We start from the raw sequence: 22,011 nt of genomic DNA, 5'->3' as shown, positions 1-22,011 counted from the left end.
CAAAAGATTACTGCACAAGATAAAAAATCATGGGATTGGAGGTAATATACTGGCATGGGTGGAAGATTGGCTATCTAACAGAAAACAGAGAGTTGGGATAAATGGTTCATTCTCGGGTTGGCAGTCAGTAACTAGTGGTGTTCCACAGGGGTCAGTGCTGGGACCCCAACTCTTTACAATCTATATTAACGATTTGGAGGAGGGGACCAAGTGCAACGTATCCAAGTTTGCCGATGATACAAAGATGGGAGGGAAAGCAGTGAGTGAGGAGGACATAAAAAACCTGCAAAAGGACATAGACAGGCTAAGTGAGTGGGCAGAAATTTGGCAGATGGAATATAATGTTGGAAAGTGAGGTTATGCACTTTGGCAGAAAAAATCAAAGAGCAAGTTATTATCTAAATGGAAAGAAACTGCAAAGTGCTACAGTACAAAGGGATCTGGGGGTCCTGGTGCATGAAACACAGAAGGTTAGTATGCAGGTACAGCAAGTGATCAGGAAGGCCAATGGAATCTTGGCTTTTATTGCAAGGGGGATTGAGTATAAAAGCAGGGAAGTCTTGCTTCAGTTATACAGGGTACTGGTGAGGCCACACCTGGAATACTGCGTACAGTTTTGGTTTCCATATTTAAGAAAAGATATACTTGCTCTTGAGGCAGTTCAGAGAAGGTTCACTCGGTTGATTCCGGAGATGAGGGGGTTGAGTAGGTTGGGCCTCTACTCATTGGAATTCAGAAGAATGAGAGGCGATCTTATCGAAACATATAAGATTGTGAGGGGGCTTGATCGGGTGGATGCGGGGAGGATGTTTCCACTGATGGGTGAGACTAGAACTAGGGGGCATAATCTTAGAATAAGGGGCTGCCGTTTCAAAACTGAGATGAAGAGAAACTTCTTCACTCAGATGGAATTTGCTACCTTAGAGAGCTGTGGAAGCTGCGACATTAAATAAATTTAAAACGGAGATAGACAGTTTCCTAGCTGATAAGGGAATTAAGGGTTATGGGGAGCGGGCAGGGAAGTGGACGTGAGTCTAGGTTCAGATCAGCCATGATCCTATTGAATGGCGGAGCAGGCCCGAGGGGCCGTATGGCCTACTCCTGCTCCTACTTCTTATGTTCTTATGTTCTTATGTTCTTAGGAAAGACCTTACCCCAGACACGTCCTTTGGAATGGATAGTTCCTGGACTGCCTTTCTCTTCGCTCCATCTATAGCTCTTTCTCCTGCTCTAATGGTCAATCCTAAAAATTGCACCACCCCTTGTCCAACTTGGGCTTTCTTTGGATTTACTTTAAAACCTGCTTCCTTTAACAGCTCCAATAATTCACTCAGTAATGGCCCGTGATTCTCCGTACCTTCGGAGAATAATAACAGGTCATCCACATATTGGATCAACCGGTAGGGCTGACTATAACCCTTTAGTGCCTCGGCCATGCTTTGGTGGAAAATTGAGGGGCTATTGTGAAACCCTTGTGGAAGACACGTCCACGTGTACTGCTGTCCTTTAAATGTAAAGACGAATTTATACTGATCCTCCCGCCTCATGGGAATGGACCAGAACCCGTTTGAAATATCCAATACTGTAAAAGTTGTTGCCGCCGCGGAGATACTCCCTATTAAGTCTGCTACTGCCGCTACCGTGGGCGCACAGGCTGGAGTATGCTTATTCAGGACCCGGTAATCTACCGTGGCCCTCCATGATTTATCAGACTTCTTTACTGGCCAAAGGGGTGAATTTACATGGGTGGCTATCGTTCTTAATACACCTTGTTCCACCAGGGAATTTATAGCAGTTTCCAAGTCCTTTTCTGCTTCCCGGGGAAAGTTATACTGTTTCTGGGGCCGCGACATTGGGTCCCCATCTACCTTCACCTCTACCCCCGTCACTCTCCCGCAATCATGTCTGTGCGTGGCAAACACGTCTATATTCTCCCATACATGCCTTTGATGCCTGGCCGGGATGCTATCGACCAGTTGTTCCAGGTCATAGCTCCCTTTCGGCTTCATCGTACAGGTGCTACCTTTATCCTTACTGTCCCTGGGAATCACTACAACCTCGCCTATCCTATCTGCATCGACTGCCCCCCATAGACAGGTGTGCCAACATGTAGTCGGCCCGAGAACTCCCGAACCGGGCTGTTCCCACTTCATCAAAATGCATTCCCATTTCGTAACGTTGGGTCCTAATTCTATCGTTAAGGGTTTCTATACCGCCCCAGCCTATTCATTACCCATGAAACCTGCTAATGTAAATGGGACCCCGCTTGACCATGGGGAAGTGGTCAGATTCGGTGAGTGGACCACCGTGCTAGAGGCTCCTGTGTCTACCAAATACCTCCCCCTAATGGTCTCCACTATCACATCTACACATGGTCTGCCCCACTCATTGTAGATGAGCAGATACAGGTACTCGGGCTGGGTGTGGCCCCGTCACAGTGAGGGTGCAGACACGTTGGGTCCTCTGTCACCCACAGCAGCATCCAGTTTCCCTTTATCCTTGCCCATAGCCTGCTGTAATGCAGCCACTAAGATTTTTACTGGGTCGTCTTCTACCTTCCCTTGGTTTGTCTCTACCTCGGGACCCTCGTGCCCTGGTTTCCCCCCTTTCGGGAGCTTACACTCCTTACTCCGGTGTCCCAACTTCCCACATTTAAAACACGCCTGGGATCTACCCGCATTACTTCCCTCCTGTCTCCATTCCCTTTTACTCCTCACATTCCCTTTCACTTCATGCACCTTCCCCCTGTGTTTCTCCTCTTCCACTTGTCCTGACTTGAAAGCTAGAGTCAGCTTCCTCAGCACACCCATCTCCGTATTGTGGAGGTCCTCTGGGTCAAACCATGACTCGGCCTTTGCCCTGATTCACAGCAAACTGTTGGACACTACGGTTCTCAGCCAATGATTCCTGGGAGCCCCTCTTAAGTCTGCGCGTACTAGATCTCCTCCAGTGGCACTCACGTAAGTCGGCCACAATCTATCTGCAAACATATCTGGCGACTCGCCTGCCTGCTGCCTCATCTGCTCTACCTGCAAGAACGGACCACCTTGGCTGTGCCCTAGTGCTACCAAGATCTCATCTTTCAAGCCGTGCATGGTTCCTCCCCCTAACTTGGTGGCTGCCGACAAACTCTGATATCGCTTCCCATCTAGGGAGAACAGTATCAACTTCCTCATCTCCTCCTTGTTGCGATTATTAATGCCCCCTACCTGCTCTATATTGGTGAAATGAACGGAGGCGTCCCCTCTCTGCTTTAATTTAGCCACACTCGTCAGCATTTCCTGTAGCTGAAGCAGTGTAAATGAGAGCACATAATCGCTCGGCAACGGCGCCGGGCCACCACCCACTGGTGGCGGACCAAACTTCTGCTGTCGTAGGGGACACATCGGTCTCGGTGGTCCCGGTGCTTCGGGAGCCGGCCAATGCTTGCTGTACAGGGGCCATCATCTGATTCTTTACCCTCCATATCCCAGTCTTCCCCAACTTCTCCAGGCGCCATGAAACGAACCGTCCCTCTGGCCCCGGATAGATTTAAGGTCAACTTACGGATCTTTTCATTACAAGGCCCGTGATCTGCCCCCTCATAACCCTGAGTTCGGGCTACACTATACACTACCTTGATATCTTTCAATCATTCCTCCGCCTCTTCGCCTCTTTCTAGATTCCTTTCACTTTGTTCACAGTGAGTCTGACACAGCCTCTTACCCTCTGTCACCTGACACTGTAAGTATTCGAGATTGTTCTGCGCCCTCTCCTCAACCTTTCTCTCCTGCCTTTCCTCACTTAAATCTTTCATCAGTCGCTCTATGGCGGCGTCCTTATTGCTTGCCTTGGTTTCTAGTTCCTTTTTCTCATCTTCCAGCTGTTTCACCTTTTCCCTGAGAATCAAGGTTTGCTTCTGTAGACACAGTAGCCAAATCGCCTTCTCTCTCGTTCTTTTATGGTTAACACTAACCGTCCACTCTGCTGCTTTTTCCTGCGGATCCTCAGTGTGTAACATTTCTCGGGCCCATGGCTCAGAAATATCTAACTTGCTACATATATACGAGGCTACCTTAGCCTCCGTAGACTTCCAACGGCTACTTCTAACCGCCCATTCTACCGCTTTCTCCTGCGGAGAGTACATCATTTCTTTTGCCCCGGCTCAGAAATGTTTACTTTGGCTACCTTAGCCAACCTGAGACTACCTTAGCCTCCCTAGAGTTTGTTGCCCTTACTTTGTGCCTTATTATGTTCCACATCTCAAGAATCCTGCCGCGGTCGCCAAGATATGTAAGGTGTTTGGTTTCCTCGTCCTTACAAGGGTTCTTTAACACTGGGTTTTACAGGAACAAAATGGTAGACGACACAAAGGTTTAGGTTCAATCCAAAGCTGTTAGTTTATTAAACCCAACAAAACACAGACAAAAACCTGTTGAGATTTGGCTGAAACTTACAATCACCCAGCCAGTCATTACCATTGTGGATTGTAGGCCTGGATCGGAGATGACCTGTCCCTGTCTTCCTTTGTCTGACTGCAGCTGCCTACACAGCGCAAACCCCTTGTAGAGTCAACTGATACTTACAATCACCCATCCGGCTGGTATTGGCCGACGTTGATTGCAGGCTGGAAGCTGGAGATGACCGTCTTCCCTTCCTTCTTATACCTGGCAGTTGCTGTAGTCAGAGCTAGCTTCCGAGAGAGAGAGAGAGAGCTTCCCAGAGTGAGCTTCTGAGTGATAGAGAGAGAGAGCTGTGGTGTGGTTCCTTCTTATAGTTCTCTTAGTCACCTGGCCCCATGCTGGGCCTCCCCCAACCAGATTTGGTTGTCGGTTTGCTGAACTGTCCGACATTCACACCTCGTCAACCTGTAATTCAATCACCAGAGGTGTAAAGAGTTGTGAGATCGAAGATAACTCCTTATCTCCTCTCCCGCTTTCTGTAACACATATTCAATGTGATTTCTATTACTGTTGATGGGCGGTTGGCTGATTGTCTGCTCGGGACTTGTGTATCTTCCATTCATGTCAGGAAGTCGATCATGACCCCAATTGTTTCAGTTAAACTCAGAGCATTGTCCAAATGTTAACTTTTCCCATCGAAATCAATCATGATTCAAGGCCTCACAGTTCAATGTCAATGTCCTTTGCAGAGTTAATCATGAGTCAAAGCTTTCATTGTCCAGTATCAATGTGTTCTCCAAGAACTGCAGACTCTGATGGCTGGCACCTTTTCTGTGCCTCGAAGTTTAACCGTTTCATGCCCTTACCATTGGGCCAAACAGGCTTTCAGTATTTTGTTATTGTCCAGGGTTTTTTTTTAATCTACAGTATTTTTCTAATTTCTGCCCCTCCCCATGCCCTGAAAGTGCCAACACTTTCTGTGTACGGTTCCATGAATGCCACAGGCACCCAGTACCTCTCACAAGGAGCTGGTCTTAATGTAGGAGTCTAATCAGTGAGTGTCTGTGATCTGACCATGAAAGACATCAGAGCCAAGCCCGAAACTGTCCTCTCCCAGTGTCCGCATGTGTGCTTTTTCAAACAAGGACCACTGGATCGGGAGAGGGAACCCTGGATGAGTTCCCTTTCCGAAGCCTGTTAGAGCAGCTCACCTCAGATCATCTGATTCAGTATAGGCTGCAAATTAAGCCTAGGACTTGTGCGCTGTATAGCTAAGTACTATTCTGGGTGATGCCATGTTTGTCATTTGTCACCTCATAATATGTGATCATTAAAACGAGTAAGGTAAGTATGTGTTGTGATGCCCTCTTACTTTATGGAGCAGCCCAAGTGTGCACTAGTACACCGTGAAATGCACAGAATGCAGCTGTGTCCACTGTAAAGTTACAGAAGCTTAGTCACAACTACTATGAAAAAATGAAGGCAGGGAAATGAGCAGGAGATGGAAATCCATAAGGGATTGGTAGGAGGAGAGAGACCTTAAGAAATTAGAATAAACAAAGGAAGGGAAGGTACGAAAAATGTGAGATGAGAAAGTATTTTATTAAGGTTATCACTGGTTTAATTGTTGGTGATTTTTTAAAAATCTATTCCCTTCTCTCCTCAATGTGAATGCTTCAATAGTCAGCAGTTGTTCCTTCTGGTCCCTTGCCAAAGCTGTGCCTTGCAACTTAAGTTAATCCTTCTTTCCAATCCTCTTCCTTCCTGAAAGTTATCTAAAGAGAACACTGATCTTTTTTGACTCATTTTTCTCCTACAACTCTAATCTCAATAATATTAGTAAAGAACCTCCCTCTATTGCTCCATTCTGTTCAACCGTTGTGATAGTCAAGTTTTGTGTTTGCTAGGTCTGTCAGATCTGACTATCAACCTCAAGAAGCGAGGGCTCGTCCTACACTGGGGGAGAAATTCGGTGGGCTGCGCCACCAGTTAGCACCTAAAGAGGGCACTCAGTGGCTTTAGCGCCACTGGCCACGCCTCCCGCGATATTTAGCTGGGGCGCTAATGGCGGCATTAGCCTGTTGCGCTGCACCACCACCGATTACGTCATCGTGTGCGCAGCGCCCCGCTACCGCCCCGATCGCGATATTTGGCAGCGACCGCCTCTGTAGCGCCGCTCGCTAATCGCGCCCGGTTCACGGGGCCTACCTGTGGTGGCAGTGGCGCAAATTAAGGTGGCGGTGCGGGGCGGCCGTTTTTTCCGGTGGCCGCCTGCCAGCACCTCCGTCCCCAGCCTCCTGTTCTCCCCCTGCAGCATTGCCGGCTGTTTTCCGAGAGCCCGGCACTTCTCCTCGGTGCCGGGCTCTTTTGCCGGCACTCACGATCGCTGATCGCGCTGGTGCAGGCCCCTCCCCCTTAAGAATGGGAGGAAGGCCTGCAGTACTGCAGCGCGCCATGCCGCAGCGTGTGGCGCTGTGGCACGTTGCGCTGCGATATTCGCCCTAAGAGGGACGCGGAGCACCTCGAGCCTTGCCCCGTGTCCCTCTTGGGGCGCTCAAGCTGAATTTCCGGCGATCACTGCTGCTCCGATAGCAGCGCAAAATCTGTCGCCCAGGCGAGCTTGGCGCCCCGTTTGCGGCTCAACCCAATGTCTCTTTACTCTTTTGCTCCAAGTCCATCTTTTCTTCTTGTGTTCTAAGAAAGGTGATCCTTCTTAGTCTTCAAACCGCCACTTCGCTGTCTTTACACCAGTACTTTCTAAAGGAAAAGAAGTTGCCTCATTGCCCGGTGCCTGCTCCGCTCATCAGAAACAAATTTCCCAAGGGGTCCTTAAACAGACGTCAGGCCATGCATTAACATATGCAAAGGGCCGAATGACTATTTTAGGCGGCCACCCAGGATGCCTAAAAAATGGGCCTAACGAATTTACCAGTAGCCCAAACGCAGCGTAGATTGGGGGCAGGCTGCCCCACTGTTATACTTGTCAGTGTTGCGCCCATTTTACACCCAAAAAACAGGTGCCACACAAAACAATTTCTACCCCATGAGGAAAGCACGTGCAACCAGAAAGGTCATTCTGATGGGGGACTTTATACAACCTCATAGAAACTGGGAATGCCCAAGTAGTCTCAAAAATGTAATGCATGAGTAATTTTTATTTTATTTTATTTAAATGCCACAAAAGGTAACCTGCATCTCGACCTAGTAATGGCAAGTGACCCATATAGAATACTGGGAATGGAAATAATGGCATTCTTGGCAACAGCGACCATTACATGGTGAAATGTGACATGGTCTGGGATAAACAAATATTGCAAACTAAAACTGAGGTGTACAGCGTTGAAAGGGACATACTTCAAGGCAATGAGGGGAGATTAAACAGATCGACTAGAAGGTAGTACTCAAGAAAACATTTGAGAACAAATGGAAATGTTTAAGGACTACACGAGGACAAATAAGGACAGATTAACGAAATGTGCCGCTAAATGGATTAATAAGACAATACAAAGTGAAATAGATAAATAAGATAAGCCTGCAGGTAGATAAGTGAGAGTGGAAGTATTGGGTGCGTTTCAAACTTATGATCGTTTCGAAGGATGTACTGATAGGGCTAGATGAAGAGGGATGAGTGGAGGCTCATGTGAAGCATAAACACCAGCATAAACCAGTTGGGCTGAATGACCTGCTTCTGAGCTGCAATTTCTATGTAAAAAAAACACTGGAAAGAATAGAGAATCTTTAAAAGATGTTTACAATATGGCTGTCAGAGAAGAAAAGAGAGAACTAGAAAAGAACATAGCTGTAGTTGTCTGCTTGCTGGCCTGATCGGACCATTTCCAGATAGGGAATAAGATCTGTGGCCAGAAATGAAAGTCACAATCACGACTTTTAAACAGCATAGGTGGCTGTTTTTAGTGTTCGCGCCAATCTGCTGGAATCGTTCCTGCAATGTGAATGGGGCGGGTTCCACTACATTTAACAGAACCTCTTCAAGTATAGGTAGCTCTGTCAATGTAAGCTCAAAATACACTTCAGAACTAGTTTGATCAATGTATGTATGACTGTTTATTTTCTATGTGTTAACTTTCTGTTAAGTGCAAAGTTAGACAAACATGTAATGTGTAGATCCAATTCCTGTCCATATGTCTGTACTGTAAACTATACCATTACTCACTTATTAACAATCAGAAAGATCAGCATCGGAAATGGTCAAAAGTATGTCATTCCTTATTCTAGGAATCTTACTTTAGCAACCTAGCCTAACGGGAATACTGAGCAAAAAAGCAAAATACTGCGGATGGTGGAAATCTGAAATAAAAACAGAAAATGCTGGAAACACTCAGCATTAGTGGAGAGAGAAACACAGTTAATGTTCCAGGTCAATGACTTTGAAAGGTCATTGACCTGAAACGTTAACTTGGGAATACCTAGCACATTTTGTTTGGGACTTTATTGTGCTGTGTTTCGTAGGTTTCTCCATGTAAAAGCTGGTGACTGAAGAAAAGTTTATTTTTATGCATCAACTCTGGTGCCGATGAACTGTTTCACAATTTGTAGCCAACTGTCACTGTCATTCATATGGTTCTATGACAAACACAGTGGCCCAAATGTTTCCCTTATGCAGCTGTCAGTGACATTATTTGTGCTGACATAGTGTGCTTTCTTCCAATGACAGGTGCATAGCAAGTCATAGTACTGCCATCTGTTGAACCCATCCTCCATCACTGGCAGGGTAGCCACAAAGACTTTAAACAATTCGATTAGCATTTGCATATTTAAAATACCAAGCATAAACCAGCTACTGCCCATCAAAGAGTGAATAGTTTCTGTTTTGTTATAACTATCTAGGAAATAAAGTCATCACTAGAGCAGCTCTGACAGTGGATTTATATTACAAGGATAAGAGGTTTGCAACTGCCTGTTGTGCTCTTCAGGGATGGAACTTTTGTATCAATAGCAGGCGATTACGCACAATGTATTTAGTCAGATTAACCGCATCATCACCTGTACAGCATTTGTTTAAGGAAGCTCTAATTAGCATTAACCACAAACAGTCACTGTACTTGGTAGACTACATACAAAACAAATAAATCAGAGCCCTACAACCCTCCGCGATCTCTGCGCTCCTCTTATTCTGGCCTTTTGCGCATCCCCGATTTCCATCACCCAGCCATTGGCAGCTGTGCCTTCAGCTGTCTAGGCCCTAAGCTCTGGAATCCCTAAGCCTCTCTGCCTCTCTACCTCTCTCTCCTCCTCTCTACCTCTCTCTCCTCTTTTAAGATGCTCCTTAAAGTGATAAAGAGGGAGAAAATAGAATGAGAGTAAACTAGCAAGAAATATAAAAACAGATTAGAAAAGCTTTTACAAGTATGTAAAAAGGAAGAGATAAGCAAAAGTAAACGTGGGTCCCTTAGAGGCAGAGACAGGAGAAATTATAATGGGGAATAAGGAAATGGCAGAGACGTTAAAGAAATATTTTGTGTCTGTCTTCATTGTAGAAGACACAAAGAACATATCAGAAAGTGTGGGTAACCAAGGGTCTAATGAGAGTGAGGAACTTAAAGTAATTAATATTAGTAAAGAAAAGGTACTGGAGAAAATAATGGGACTAAGAGCCAACAAATCCCCTGGTCCTGATGGCCTACATCCTAGGGTTTTAAAAGAGGTGGCTGCAGAGATAGTGGATGCATTGGTTTTGATTGTCCAGAATTCCCTAGATTCTAGAACAGTCTCTGTGGATTGGAAGGTAGCAAATATAACCTCCATTGTTCAAGAAAGGAGGGAGAGAGAAAATAGTAAAGGATCCTCTGGGGAAGAGTGATCGTAATATGATAAAGTTTCACATTGAGTTTGAGAGTGAAATACTTCAGTCGGAAACGAGAGTCTTAAACTTAAATAAAGCCAATTACATGGGTATGAGGAGCAAGTTACCTAAGGTAGATTGGGAAATTAGATTAAAAGATGTGATGGTAGATAAGCAGTGGCAAACATTTAAAGAAATATTCCAAAATTCTCAATGGATATACATTCCATTGAGAAATAAAAACTCCACGGGAAAGGTGATCCATCCATGGCTAACTAAAGAAGTTAAGGATAGTATTCGATTAAAAGAAGAGGCTTATAATGTTGCGAAGAATAGTAATAAGCCTGAGGATTGGGAGAGCTTTAGAAACCAGCAAAGAATAACCAAGAATTTGATAAAGAGAAAGAAAACAGAATATGAGAGTAAACAAGCAAGAAATATAAAAACAGATTATAAGAGCTTCTACAAGTATTTAAAAAGGAAGAGAGTAGCACAAGTAAGCATTGGTCCCTTAGAGGCTGAGACAGGTGAAATTATAATGGGGAATAAGGAAATGGCAGAGAGTTTTAAAAAATATTTTGTATCTGTCTTCACAGTAGAAGACACAAAAAGCATACCAAAAATAGTGGGGAGCCAAGGGACTAATAAGAGTGAGGAACTTGAAGTAATTACTATCAGTAGTGAAAAAGTACTTGAGAAACTAATGGGACTAAAAGCCAACAAATCCCTTGGACCTAATGGCCTACATCCTAGGGTTCTTAAAAGAGATGGCTGCAGAGAAAGTGGATGCATTGGTTGTGATCTTCCAAAATTCCCTAGATTGTAGAATGGTCCCAGCGGATTGAAAGGTAGCAAATGTAGCCCCACTATTCAAGAAAGGAGGGAGAGAGAAAACAGGAAACTACAGGCCAGTTAGCCTGACATCAGTCATCGGGAAAATGGTGGACTCCTTTATTAAGGAAGTGGTAACGGGATACATAGAAAATTAGGCAGTCAACATGGTTTTATGAAAGGGAAATCGTGTTTAACAAATTTATTAGAGTTTTTTGAGGATGTAGATAAAAGGGACCAGTGGATGTAGTATATTTGGATTTCCAAAAGGCATTTGATAAGGTGCCACATAAAAGGTTGCTATGCAAGATAAGTGTTGGGGTCATTTATTAGCATGGATGGATAGAGGATTGGTTAATGGACAGAAAACAGAAAGTAGGAATAAACGGGTCATTTTCAGGATGGTAGGGTGTAACTAGTGGAGTGCTGCAAAGATCAGTGCTTGGGCTACAGCTATTTACAATCTATTTCAATGACTTAGATGAGGTGACCAAGCATCATATATCCAAGTCTGCTGACAATACAAAGCTAGGTGGAAAAGTAAGTTGTGAGGAGGGCACAAAGAGGCTGCAAAGGGATATAGGCCAGTTTAATGATTGGCCAAGAAGGTGGCAGATGGAGCTGTGGGGACGTGTGAAATTATCCACTTGGGTAGGAAGAATGGAAAAGCAGAATATTTTTTAAAAGGTGAGGGACTAGTATTCAGAGGGATTCAGGGGAATTTGGGTGTCCTTGTACACAAATCACAGAAAGTTAACATAAAAAGAAAGAAAGACTTGCAAAGTTAACATACAGATACAGCAAGCAATTAGGATGGCAAATGGTAAGTTAGTATATTCAAGAGAATCAAGGGATATGGGGATAGGGCGGGAAAGTGCAGTTGTTGTAAAAGTTCAGCCATTATCTTATTGAATGGTGGAGCAGGCTCGAAGGGCCATATGGCCTACCCCTGCACCTATTTCTTATGTTCTATTTTTCTTAAAGTTATCTCTTTAACCAAGCTTTTGCTCAACTGTCCTAATATCTCTTTATGTGGCTCGTGTCATATTTTGTCTGATAATGCTCCTGTGAAGATCCTTGGGACGTTTTACTACATTAAAGACACTATATAAATGCAAGTTGTTGTGGCTGAATACAATTTTTTTTTGCACTGTCTGTATATCTGCTAATGCTGCATTGGACAGTTTCAGTCCTATCAGGGAGTTACATCTGTTAAAAAAAGGTTCCTGTAAACCAGTGTCCTTCTGTACATGCATAGGAAATTTATCTGAGCTGGAACAAACAGTCTCTTTAAATCAACCATTGCCATTGGCAGGATGACTATTAACTGGCCTTTATGAAGAAAGCATTCAAACCGATTGTAGTGCTAAGCTATTGGTATACGGCAATACCTCGACTGACATCATTTGTAGTTAGTCCAAAGCTAAGACTTTACTTCCACAGAATAGGGAGGTCACTTATTACTTGGAGGTGCGAGTCTAGGTGGGGTAGAGGAACAAAGGGATCTCGGAGTACAAATACACAAATCACTAAAAATTGCGACACAGGTTAGCAATGCCATGAAAAAGCAAACCAAGCACTAGGGTTTATTTCTAGAGGTATAGAATTGAAAAGTAGGGAAGTTATGCTAAACATGTATCGAACCTTGGTTAGACCACACTTAGCGTACTGCGTACAGTTCTGGTCACCATATTATAAAAAGGATATAGAGGCACTGGAGAGGGTGCAGAGAAGATTTACAAGGATGATACCAGAAATGCGAGGGTATACATCAGGAAAGGCTGAATAGGCTGGGTCTCTTTTCTCTTGAAAAAAGAAGGCTGAGGGGTGACCTAATAGAGGTCTTTAAAATTACAAAGAGAATGGTTCCACTTGTGGGGAAGAGCATAACTAGAGGCCATCAATATAAGATAGTCACCAAGAAATCCAATAGGGAATTCAGAAGAAACTTTTTTATCCAAAGAGAGGTGAGAATGTGGAACTCGCTACCACAGGGGTTGGTTGAAACGAACGGTATAGATACATTTAAGGGGAGGCTAGACAAGCATATGAGGGAAAAGGGAATAGAGGGTTATGCTGATAGATTTAGATGAGGAAAGACGGGAGGAGGCTCGTGTGGAGCATAAATGCCGGCATGGACTGGTTGGGCCGAATGGCCTGTTTCTGTGCCGTACATCCTATGTATTCCTATGTAAGAATGCATTCACTACTGTTGTGCTGATAACTAAAATGATATTGATGTTGAAAGTACTAATGATTTTTTTTAAATGTGGTTGAAACATATTGTCCAGAGGATGACGATGTGGTGCAACTTATTTGGAGCACTAATGTGCCTTGCCATCAAGTAGTGGGATGTCGACTTGTAATCCTCCACACACTGAGCTGATTATCTCAGCCATACCACCATGGGGAGATGCCAAATGGCGACTAGGTGACCCTTACATACCCACAGCAACCATTTTCTCCCAGGCCACATGTTTTTATGTTTTCTGTTCCAGGTCTCCTATATCTCTCACTCCATCTTTGATCATGTTGTCCATACCAGCGAGGTGGTTTTATACCAAGCCTACCGGAGCAGTTAATCTGCCTTTACAGAGCAGAAGATTCTGCACCCTCTCCAATGCCTCTATATCCTTTTTATAATATGGCGACCAGAACTGTATGCAATATTCTAAGTGTGGTCTAACCAAGGTTCGATACATGTTTAGCATAACTTCCCTACTTTTCAATTCTATACCTCTAGAAATAAACCCTAGTGCTTGGTTTGCTTTTTTTATGGCATTGCTAACCTGCGTCGCAACTTTTAGTGATTTATGTATTTGTACTCCGAGATCCCTTTGTTCCTCTACCCCACCTAGACTCGCCCCCCCATCTCCCCCCCACCCTTCCCCACCCCTCCCAGCAATCAATTACTTCTTAACCAGATGACTCCACGTAACTAGATTGTCCAAGCCTAGTTCCCTCATTCCAGCCACTCTAATCCAGAATTCTTTCAGCAGATATTCTCTCCTCATAAAGCCCCCTTGCTTTCATCATTCTCTTACTAATTAGGTACCCAAAGTAATCATACTTTTCTTATCCACATCCTCTACAGCAGCCAAATGATCTCTTCCAAGCCACACAGCAGACAGTAGAACAGTAAATAGCTCTGATACGTAGGTTCCACACAACAATTGCTCCTTTTTTGGCTAAATCCCCCCAAATCAGTCATTTTCTGCTGAGCTAAATCCCTTGTGTTAGCCGTTCTCTCCCAGATTGTATGCCAGAGAGCAGAGCAAAACTATTACTGATGCTCAGATCTATATTACTAAACCTTGACTTGGCCAGATATCCCCTGCAGCAGCCAAGTTCTCCAAGCTAGCTCCCCGCTACCAACACTCCCCGGCCACACTGTACGTACTTTAACAACTGCTGTCTCTGATGCTAACATCCCATCGATTCTCCTTCACCCACCCCACTGTAGCATGCACCCCAGACTCGTCCCAACTGCCTCAATGTTGCACACCAGAATGAGGTAACTGAAACAGATAAAATAAGACTGCACAACCAGAAGATATTGATACTCCCCAAAGCTGAAGATAGGGCAACAAAATACAGGATTCCTTTTGGGAGCTGCCCTGATGGTCTAATTGGTAAAGGTATTGCCCAATGTGTAGCATTTGGCCATACAAGCCAGAAGGTTACAGCCTGCTTCCTGGCCTGTGTTGAGTTACAATTGTCCGCAATGCCACTGGGCTAGGGATGGGGGAAGCCAACCAGGCTTCACGCTTAAATAAGTTGCCCACAGATCTCTGCTAGAAAGTGCACTGTAACATCAGAGAAAGTAACTGTTCTGCTGTGAAATGGCAGGCTCACTGTCAGAGAAATGCAGATTTACTATTTGAATATACTATTATGAATTGTGAAATATTCTATGCCCAGTAAGAATTTAATTTTGTAATCAGCATTAGGAAATTGCAGAAGTGTTCACTCAGATCTTGTGGCTTTAACGTATATACATCAAGAAAGAAAAGGGGCACTCAGTGTTGAAAGTCTAAATTGTATTAAAAGTCAAATCGTTAAGAATCTTGCTTCTATATATTTATACTAGCTGGGGGGGCCCGGCGTTGCCAGGGCAATTTTGGGCCGCGCAGTTTACAGCCGGGCGCTGCCACTCCCCCGCTCTGTGTCACTCTTTCCCTCTGTGACACTCTCTCTCTCCCTCCCCCTCTCTCTCCGTGCCCCTCTCTGTCCCCGCCCCTCTGTGTGTCCCCTCTGTCTCTCCCCCCGTCTCTGTCCCTGCCCCTGTCTGTCCCCTCTCACTCTCCTGCTCTCCTCTCCCTCTCTCCCCTCCCTCCTCCTCTCTCTCCCCTCCCTCCCCCTCTCTCTCTCCCTCCCCCTGTCTCTCCCTGCTTTGCTCTCTGTCCTTCCCTCCCCTCTCCCTCCCTAGCGCCTCAAGCCCGGTGCCGTTGTGATAATTTGGGACCAGGGGAAGGGCTTTGAAAACTGAGCCCGGCCGCGGTGGACATGCGGGGCCTAGCGGTTGAGGCCCGGCCAGGCTCTGGGGCTGAGACGGACCCCAGCTGAGCTCCCGGTGTGGCAGGGCGCCGTGGCGCGGTTAACGGCCGGCCGCTGACGCTCCCCCACCCGCTCTGTGTCTCGGGCCGAGCGGTTGTGAGGCCCGGCCCGAGTGAGTCCAACTCACCTCCCGCTCCAGGAGCCGCAATGTGGGGGTTTGTTTGGCTGGTGCTGTCGCTGTGGGGATGAAAAACATGGCGGCAAAGTTTCGGGAGGCTGCAGGATTAGGCCCGCCCACAGATGGCGGATTGGTCAACCATCAGGTCACTGAACTGTAGGATTGGTCAACCATCACGTCACTCAACGCTAATGAGCGGTAGGATTGGTCAACCGCTAATGAGCGGATTTTTGAACGTTTTTTGTATAGTGTCCGAACAACTTTTGTCTGACCAAAAAGTAAATATGCCCATTAGACTCCCCTAATGATAAGCTTTCTTTTGATATAATATGCGTGTAGGTACGCTCTATAACTTTTGAGTGTATAGCGGACAGACAGACAGACAGACAGACAAACAGACAGACAAACCAGCTCGTTTATATATATAATAGATAAAAAATCGCCGAAAACAATCTATTTCAGAAGACGTACCACTATGGTTCTAAAGTCTGCGGTAAAGCCAGAGGATTAATGTAGATTATGCAGCAATAATGAGTAGTCACTCGCCCTTATGAAAGATATTAAAGTAAAAGTTCAAACTGCGTAAGAAAGGAAAGTTGCGAAAATTTCTCTTTAATAACAGTAACAAACAGGCCACCAACAAGAAAACAGTTCTTAACTCTTTCATATAGATATCCTCGATCCATATTACTAGAATAAGAACATAAGAACATAAGAATTAGGAGCAGGAGTAGGCCCTTCGAGCCTACTCCGCCATTCAATAAGATCATGGCTGAACTTCGACCTCATCTCCACTTTCCCGCCCGATCCCCATATCCCTTGATTCCCCTAGAGTCCAAAATTCTATCTCAGCCTTGAATATGCTCAACGACTCAGCATCCACAGCCCTTTGGGTTGAGAATTCCAGAAGTTCACAACCCTCTCAGTAAAGAAATTCCTCCTCATCGCAGTCTTAAATGGCCGACCCCTTATCCTGAGACTATGCCCCCTAGTTCTAGACCCTCCAGCCAGGGAAAACAACCTCTCAGCATCTACCCTGTCAATCCCCCTCAGAATCTTATATGTTTCAATGAGATCATCTCTAATTCTTCTAAACTCCAGAGAGTATAGGCCCAATCTACTCAATCTCTCCTCATAGGACAACCCTCTCAACCCAGGGATCAATCTAGTGAACCTTCATTGCACCGCCTCTGAAACATGTAAGTCCTTTCTCAGATAAGGAGACCAAAATTGTGCACAATATTCCAGGTGTGGTCTCACCAAAGCCCTGTACAATTATAGTAAGACTTCCTTACTCTTGTACTCCAACCCCCTTGCCAACATGCCATTTGCCTTCCTAATTGCTTGCTGGTACCTGCATGCTAACTTTCTGTGTTTCCTGTACGAGGACACCTAAATCTCTCTGAACACCAACATTTAATAGTTTCTCACCATTTAAAAAATATTCTGTTTTTCTATCCTTCCTACCAAAGTGAATAACCTCACATTTCCCCACATTATACTCCATCTGCTACCTTATTGCCCACTCACTTAACCTGTCTATATCCCTTTGCAGGCTCTTTGTGTCATCCTCAAATTTTGGGAAGACTCTCAAATGGTAGACCGATTCTGAATATTCTGTCCTTAGTTTACATTCTAACATGACAGACTATCTCACTTACTATTTTAAAGAAACCCGTTTCCATTTAGTGTGATGATTTTGGTTTGGCAGTGTTAATTCCCTCTAAGCATGTGCAAAGTACCTTTGTTTTGTGCCTCTGTATTTAGTGAACTGATATGGGCAGATGACATAACCTTTCTTAGTCAGTTTCTATTGCTGTTTAGTTAGGGGATGTATCCAATACTCTGGTGGTCTAGTGAGGGAGGTAATTGTAGTGGTTATGTTACAGGACTAGTAATCCAGTGAATGTGTGTTCAAATCCCACCATGGCAGTTTTAGAATTTTAATCCAGTTTTAATAAGCTGGTAGCAGTAAAAAACTGGTTCACTTAATGTCCTCTAGGGAAGGAATCCTGTTGTTCTTATCTGGTCCAGCCTAAATGTGACTCCAGGTCCACACCAACATGGCTGACTCTTAACTGCCCTCTGAAGCAGCCTAACATGCCTTTCAGTTGCATGAAACTACTACCAGTAGTTCAAGAAGCAGTTCTGTACCTTCATCAGGGCGTCAAGGGATGGGCAATAAATGATGGTCTTGCCAGTGACGCCCACATCCTGAGAACGAAGAATAAAATAATATCACAAAGTGATGGACCAAGTCACACTGTGCACCATGGAAAATGTCCAATTTCCCTGGCAGTCTCTGTGACAAAGAAGAATTCTGCAATTTCAGCTGGGCGAATTTCATTGCCTTCTCCCCAGGAAGTACCAAAGAGCTGGAACGTAAATTGATTCGGTCATTAGTAGATGGTTTTACTGTTAGACATTGTCAAATGGAAATGCTCAAAATCAAAATCAAAAAGGTGTCTACAATGGATGGATACTGTCAGGTTTCTAGTTTCTAGGTTTAGCAACGACTAAATCTACAAACACCACAATCATACCTTATTTGCCTGGTTCAGTTTGGGACACTATTCCTGAAAGCCAACTCCTATCTCAGTGGCAGTTTCATCTTCACGCTGCCAAAAAATTCTAATTTCATTCTGAAAGTAACATTAACTGTAGCATTATAAAGAATTTTTTCTTAATTACACTTTTTTTTACTTTTATCAAATGCAGATCTCCAAAACTCTGAACCAAGAATCCCTGCAGGCGGAACCTTGTGCCCTTTCAGTGCAGAAAAGCCTCCCAGTCCATTTCAATGTGCAACAGGTGTGTGGGCACTTTGTTGCCACAATCCCAACAAACCTCTTGCCTCCTGAAGATGCGGTCTTGATTCCTGATGATTCAGAGACAGAAAAGAACAAAGCTGGGCCAGATGCTGCAGCAGAAACCTCCGAAACTAATCCGAATGGCAACACAAACCAAAGGCGTCAGGTTGTGATCATCACACAGGAGGCTCCCTACCAAACCATGGCAGATTTTGTAAAAGAGGCAGCAACTCTTCATGAGTCCCAGGCAGAGGTCTATGAACGTCAAATAAGCCTTCTTCTTCTGCAGTTGTGCCTAGGGTTGGAACACCTTAAAGATCATAATGTTACACATTGTGACCTCCGCCTGGAAAACTTGCTGTTGGTTAAGATGGCTGACCAGAAGGCTGAGCCAAGAAGCAAAGAGCAATGCAAAAATCTTCAGCTGCCAAGGCTTATTATCAGCAATTTCACCAAAGCTAAACAAAAGAGCACTGCCATTGATCAAAAGCTCCACCCAGATCATGCCCGTTTAGCACCTGAAATGTTGTCAACATCCCAGTACAAGAAGTTTGATGAATTTCAATTAGGCATTTTGATCTATGAAGTTCTGCACATGTCAAATCCTTTTGAGAGTATTTCAAGACAAAAGGAAGACGAGGAGTACAATACAGGAGACCTGCCTCAGATCCCCCCGTTATCTGTTTATTCTCAAGGGCTTCAACACCTTGCCCAATTACTCTTACGTGCAGATCCTAATAAAAGAATTCATATCCGTCAAGCAAAAAGCATCTTACAGGCCTTACTTTGGGGTCCATGCAGTAATGTGTTCAGCGTGAACACTGGCCCTCCTCATTTGCTGAGAAACTGGTTGGATGTTAAACGCGTTTTGCTGATGCTGAAGCTCGGAGAAAGGTTTCTTGATGATGAGAGCCAGGTAAAGCTGGAAGACTGGCTTTGCTGCCAGTACTTTGCATTTGCTGCCCCCGACTCTGTGTTTCATGCAATAGAAGGATTGCAGATTCTATTGGAAGAAGAGTGTTGAAGAAGAAAATGAAAACAATACAAGTAAACATTGACTGCTGCAGCTTTAACTGCGCATAATAGACTGTCATTTTATGTTGTACTAGAAGAACTATATCAGATTACACAACATATTTTGGTCAGATGAATTTGATTAAGCTGCCTCAAGCTTTATTTACACACCTGTGTTCTTTGAAACTGGAATTGACTGGTACACTTGTGAGTAATTAAACATAACTATCGTTACTTTAACTTGTTAAGTAGTAGTTCCCAAGACTTTTGACTCTATTGTTGATGGCTTAGTAGGTTAAATGCATCATCTTGTGTGGTACTGACCCATACAGGTCAAGAAGGTCTCAAGTTTCATTAGCATGGGCTATGTTAGTTGATCTCAGCCAGGGCTGTGCTAGGGGCACTCTAAATGGCCTCAGGAGGATTCTGGACCTATACTCTCTGGAGTTTAGAAGAATGAGAGGTGATCTCATTGAAACATATAAGATTCTGAGGGGGATTGACAGGGTAGATGCTGAGAGGCTGTTTCCCCTGGCTGGAGAGTCTAGAACTAGGGGACATAGTCTCAGGATAAGGGGTCGGCCATTTAGGACTGAGATGAGGAGGAATTTCTTCATTCAGAGGGTGGTGAATCTTTGGAATTCTCTACCCCAGAGGGCTGTGGATGTTCAGTTGTTGAGTATATTCAAGGCTGAGATCAATAAGTTTTGGACTCTAGGGGAATCAAGGGATATGGAGATTGGGCGGGAAAGTGGAGTTGAGGTAGAAGATCTGCTATGATATTATTGAATGGCGGAGCAGGCTCAAGGGGCCATATGGCCTACTCCTGCTCCTATTTCTTACGTTCTTATGACTCACACATGAAGAATGATGACTTAAATGAAGGATTAGGGAGCTGCCAGTGCTCAAATAACCAAATCCCAGAATTAATATACATGCATTCGGAAAAAGAGTGAAGAAAAGCCAGGGAGTACATCACATTCCAGATATTCAGCTTTATTTGTTGATTTAAAGCATAACATTAAATATATGTTTGGTTGTGGCCACGAAAATTGTTTGAGCCTCCCTCCAATGTCATGGGGCAACGGAGCAGATCCCCTACCCACTGCTCGTCCACCTAATGCTCCACATAGCCCTCTTGTAACTATTAGCTTTTTCCAGGGTGCATTAGGTGGAATTTACAGTCACAGCTGTTGCTTCCCATCATCCATCACTAACATTGCAAACTAACAAATAGTTTAGTATAATAATCAAATCTTCTCATGCTCCATGTAATTTTCACTGTAGCTTGGATAAATACTATAGTCACATATTTGCACTATCAGCATATCACCTGTAATCCTGAACCCCCTCCCAATTAATCACAACAGTGTCAAAATAAGTGATGATAAAGTCTTGATTGAAAAGGCTTCAGCTTGTCTGGTTCATTGTGCAGTTCCTCAACTTGTGGGTTCAGGCATTATTCAATTAATATCTTTGCACCCAAGTTACAGGTCAACACGTTCACTGTTGACTGTCCCTGGTGCTGTCGCTGGCTTACTTCTCCCCATTGTGGCAGTTCCTCTGCCTATACTTCCATATTCCGTTTGCTTTTTTATTGGTATTTATTTCTTGCACCATTTCCCCTTCTAATATTCCATCTGTGCCACCCACCTATCCTGGCTCAGACAATGGGCTGGAGACTTGATGCCAGGAGCTCTGTAGTCGGCCACACGGCACATAAAGGGTTAATTTCTGCAGGGGTTCTTCTGTAATGTCGGCAGAAGAGCCACAGGAACCCAAGAAAAACAGCACAACTTCCTCCAAAGTTACAGCGGGCAGGCAGGAGAAATTCCCATGAACATTCAGCCCCAGTATCTGATCTCCCTTCTCCACCTGGTCTCCCTGCAACAGAAGGGACGCAATTGAGAACTCAGCATTTGTGGAATCACCAGTTCAACTGATGACAGTTTAATTTTTACACTTCTGTCTGCTTTCCATGGGCCTGTTTCCCCCCCCAGTGTTCCGACTTTGTTAAATTGGCCTCTGCTCTTGCACAAACTGTTTAATCGCGAACAAAAATAGAGATGCTGGAAACACTCAGCCGATGAGTCAGGACCTGTAGAAAGAAGAGATGAGTTAATGGCCATAATCTTTACCAGGGTGGGGGGGGGGGGTGGGTAGGGGGAGAACGCACAAGCCCGGTAGCAGGCGGCACACCCGGAGAGTTCAGGAACGTGAAGGCCCTGCTGATCTTAGCAGCACGGCCTTATTTAAATAAAAGTTCCCAACCGAAATCGCAACCCACACCCAGCCAGATTCAATACCTGCCCAGTGGGCGGGAACAGGAATTTGGCAGCAGGAGGCCACAGCCAGGGACCCGTGGAAATGGTCCACGGTTGTCAGTTGGAAGAGGGGTCTTGCCGATCGGGGTCTTGAGGGGGATCGAAGTTCGGGGGGACGGGGGGAGGCCGGGGCAGGTGTCCTCAGGGGGTCGAAGTTCAGGGAGGGGAGGCC

General features: G+C 44.8%; 1 protein-coding gene across 1 annotated transcript in view; it reads left to right on the top strand.

Annotated features, from left to right (window-relative positions):
- Nucleotides 1–21,646, top strand: part of peak3 (PEAK family member 3) — a 132,576-nt gene extending 110,930 nt beyond the window's left edge. The window contains 1 exon segment of the mRNA XM_086004676.1: nucleotides 18,410–21,646. Within this exon segment, the coding sequence (XP_085860802.1) occupies nucleotides 18,410–19,525 (1,116 nt within the window). The 3' untranslated portion in view covers nucleotides 19,526–21,646.
- Nucleotides 21,647–22,011: the final 365 nt, after the last annotated feature.

Source organism: Somniosus microcephalus, chromosome 13 (genome assembly GCF_052327205.1).
Source record: "Somniosus microcephalus isolate GS21.2 chromosome 13, FLI_Smic_1.0, whole genome shotgun sequence".
Taxonomy (NCBI): Eukaryota; Metazoa; Chordata; class Chondrichthyes; order Squaliformes; family Somniosidae; genus Somniosus; species Somniosus microcephalus.
The sequence above is the reverse complement of the archived record's forward strand: the minus strand, read 5'-3'. Positions and strand labels throughout refer to the sequence as shown.